Source organism: Apis dorsata, unplaced genomic scaffold (assembly GCF_000469605.1).
Source record: "Apis dorsata unplaced genomic scaffold, Apis dorsata 1.3 scaffold_473, whole genome shotgun sequence".
In the NCBI taxonomy this organism is placed as follows: domain Eukaryota; kingdom Metazoa; phylum Arthropoda; class Insecta; order Hymenoptera; family Apidae; genus Apis; species Apis dorsata.
Genome location: NW_006263711.1, coordinates 253,436 through 257,485, shown reverse-complemented (window position 1 = coordinate 257,485; position 4,050 = coordinate 253,436). Strand labels below are relative to the sequence as shown.

The 4,050-nt window shown below is 30.4% G+C and overlaps 1 protein-coding gene across 2 annotated transcripts in view; it reads right to left on the bottom strand.

Moving 5' to 3' along the window:
* Positions 1-4,050, bottom strand: part of LOC102673615 (CAPA peptides-like) — an 8,376-nt gene that overhangs the window by 1,061 nt on the left and 3,265 nt on the right. For both annotated transcript variants that reach the window (XM_006620081.2, XM_031512584.1), the window contains 2 exons: positions 3,744-3,923; positions 2,243-2,413 (listed from right to left, as the gene is read on the bottom strand). In XM_006620081.2, coding sequence (XP_006620144.1) covers positions 2,243-2,413; positions 3,744-3,923 — 351 coding nt within the window. The remainder of the gene's footprint in view (positions 1-2,242; positions 2,414-3,743; positions 3,924-4,050) is intronic.

The following is a 4,050-nucleotide window of genomic DNA, read 5'->3' as shown; positions in this document are numbered from 1 at the left end:
TTGTGTGTAGTAAATTGAATTTTAATATTTTACTAATGTTAAGCGTATGAGCCCATACTACATATTTTCACACTGTATATATAGAAAAATATAAATAATAATAAATGTAATATAATATAATAATAAATATAAAACATATTTTCTTTCTGTATATATAGAAAAATAGTGTATGGAAAATTAGAATATTGTTAATTAGTAGTAATTGAATTGTGAATGATCAAACTAGAATATAGAGTATATTTGAGATGAATATAAAAGAAGAGTAATTGAAGTTTTATATGGATAAAAGGATTCTAGATGTTTACAAGATTTTCTAAATTCTTTTTCAATGAAAAAAAGGATACTTGGAAGTGCATTACTGGAATGGATATAAAAAGTAATTTGTAATTTGAATGGAACTGGAAGGAAGAATTAATTTATCTTGCAGAGTTTGTCTTCAAACTTCACTTTAATTATCATACTAAAAAAAATAATAAGATGAACACTTTAGAATTTTTATAGAATAATTCAAAAGGTAAAATCTTTTTTATATATAATTTGTATAATTGAAAGTATTTTCAAAAAGTTTTTCAAATTCACAGATTTATCTTTTGATAAATCACTTTTTATCACTTTATTTATTAGCAAGCCAAATAGCATCCGTAACTAAAATTCGTAGTGGAAATCTGAAACGTTAATTGGCGTGCTGTGCAAAATAAAATATCGAATGAAAATAAAATAAAATTAAATGGGTTTATAAAAACATTTTTTCGGATATCTCGAAAAAATTCTACTACAATTCTATTGTGACATCTATTTAATCTATTCCATTCAATTTTAAAATGCAATTTTCGATACACAAACAAAACTTTATCAAATTTTTCATTGATCAAATCATTATTTTAATCAAAGAAAAATAGAAACGAAACATCTTTATCCATTCTAAAAAATCGATGTATTAAAACTATCACGATCAAAGCTTGTATAACGAAACTGAACGATACAAAGATAATAAACGTAGCGAAAAGCAACAATCAAAATGAAATTTTTGCCTCATCAAAATTTTATATATCCAACTTAAAATGTATAATTGAAACAATTTTGAAGAAATGACCGATATTTCCTCCCTCTGTTCTTTAAAGCTAGAACAAAAATTAAAATTACCCATCCCAACGATCAAAAACCTGTCATAATTGTGAGACGGGCAACCATTTCATTATTGAATTTTAACCGGTATATAATAACACATTAATACCATGTTTTATTCACGAATCCGCTTTTGCGCTTTTATCATTCCGATGATGACAGAGTTGAAATAATATCTCTACGAGGGGAAAAATTAAATTGGCATTTAGGCCACGTGTCAACGCGAATATTCGCGATCCAATATTTCGCGCTTTTGTTCCTCGATCACGTAACCATGGCGTTCAACTTTCACTGCGTGTATATCTAAATGGCGAAACGTTGGAATAATAAAAATGCACGATTCTTTTATTTGAAATTTGAAACACGATCGAAAAACTATCATTCAACTATCGAGTAACGAATTAGTTGAAAAAGTAACGTGAAATAAAAGGAAAATAAGAACGAAAAATATTTTCTGAAATTAAAAGTGTCAGTGTTCGATATTTTAATAAATATAATATGCAAAGTTCAGGATTCCAATGAATCTCCAAAAGAAAAATCTACTAAACTTGTTCGATACTTGAATTTCATATTTGAGTACTATCGAGTAACGAGTTAAATCAATGAAAAAATCACGTGAAATAAAAGGAAAATAAGAACGAAAAATATTTTCAGAAATTAAAAGTGTCGACATTTAATAAAATATGCAAAGTACATTCGAATGAATCTTCAGAAGAAAAATATCTAAACAAACTTGTTCGATACTTTGATTTCATACGTGAATACTATCGAATTAAATCAATGAAAAAATCATGAAATAAAAGGAAAATAAGAACGAAAAATATTTTCAGAAACTAAAAGTATCAACATTTTAATAAACGAAATATGCAAAGTACAAGATTCCAATGAATCTCCAAAAGAAAAATCTACTAAATTTGTTCGATACTTGAATTTCATATTTGAATACTATCGAATAACGAGTTAAATCAATGAAAAAATCACATGAAATAAAAGGAAAATAAGAACAAAAAATATTTTCAGAAATTAAAAGTGTCGACATTTAATAAAATATGCAAAGTACATTCGAATGAATCTTCAAAAGAAAAATATCTAAACAAATTTGTTTGATATTTCATACCTGAATTCAATAGGAACGCGGCCGGATATATGGATCTTCCTTCGTCGATCTTCCAAGATCCATCTTTGGACGGACGAGGACGATCTAAGATTAGCCAGGGCGCTTCCTTAGGAATTCTGTCTGCATGTTTGGTGTACATCGATCTCCCGAGAGATTTTGGAGCTGGGGAATCTGGAGATAATTATGGTAATTTATGCCAAGTGCGTATCTATTAAAATCCAATTTCGAGAATTGAAATTTGGAATAAACACGATTTCAATGATTGTTGGAAATGAAATTGATCGTAAAATCGAGAAACTATCGCGTTGTATCACACGTATAGAAATTTGATATCGAAGTTTCGATGAAGTTCCCTTTCTCAGTTTCCCTTCGATCTTTGATTTCGAATCCTTGACGAATTATTGATACAATAGGGGAACAGGATAATAGGACAAGTTATCAACGGAATGATACTTTGAAATTCATCCTAGTTCCATTTTGGTTGGATCTTTCATTTTCAACGAGATGTTATTTGCTTTGTAAATTTGTGAATCAATTTCGATCAATGATCTGTCATCTTTCTAGGATCTAGGCTATGACTTTATTCTTCCTATTTTCACAATACAATTTAAATCGAAAATATATAATTCTATTTTCAAAAAGTGATGTTATTGTATTGTTTTTTCTAGTGCCAATTTTTCTTTTAATAATAAATACACGTGTGATCGAATTATTTATGTAAATTCTTCGATCCTTTCCATAATTGACATTAATTTTCTAGCTTCGTGGCTCAAAGGCGAAATAATTATTCGAACGAGGAATGATTCTTCTTCGGATTACTTTTCACTTTACTTTTTATTCGATCGAATATCTTTTCAAATAATTCTGTCAATATCGTCAACCACGTCAGAAATATAAATTTTCGTATGTACTGTCTTCAGAAGAAATTTTATTTGAAAATGTAATTCATTATTTCGAATGATTCGTTCAATTCAATTAAAATATATTCTACGTTACAATTATAATAAAAATCTCATCACAGAAATTCGCCATCTTTAAAATAATATCGAATGATAATTTATCATCCTAATTCCATGTTATCGTATGACCAATCATCCACCATTTCTCCTCCACCATCCAACTCTCCTGCGTAACAAAAATTATACCTATTTACTTATAATTACAGAAATTATCATCCTCCTACCCTCTAACAATATATTCCGTCCAATCTTCAATTTTCAATCTTCTCAACGACGTCAAAAAAACGATTCCTCAAAAGCACGTAACACCACGACAAGATTGACGTGATTGCAACGATATAAACGGATTATCTAACACGGGATGTCAAAAATGGAGAAAATGGAAGGAAATGCTCTGGTTGCCATTTAAGTGGGACACTCTGTACGCAAAATGGCGCGTGGTATTGGCCATCTGTCACTAAACAAGACAAAGTACACGTAAAATGGGATTGCGGTGTAGGGTATGGGAGCTCACGTTTTCGATGTTATTGGCGATACTTCACCTTCGTAATCTTTGTCCGGGGCCGGGTCCAACTCGGCGCTGTAAAATTGAAAATCTGTGTCCGGCTCCATGCCACGTCGGTTGAAATTCAGATTCGAAATGGGCGCATTCGATCGACCGACCCTTGGGTAGGACAACAAACCGGACGCCCGCCTGATATTGGGCTTCAACTTCTCTCCCCCTGCAACGTTTGAATAAATTTTTTTGTCTATGTCGGATCTTTTCATCGATGAGAGAATACTTTAATGACGATACAACGATGAAACGTGGAATTATCGAAAGTGAAGGATTTTATCAATGATGATGCG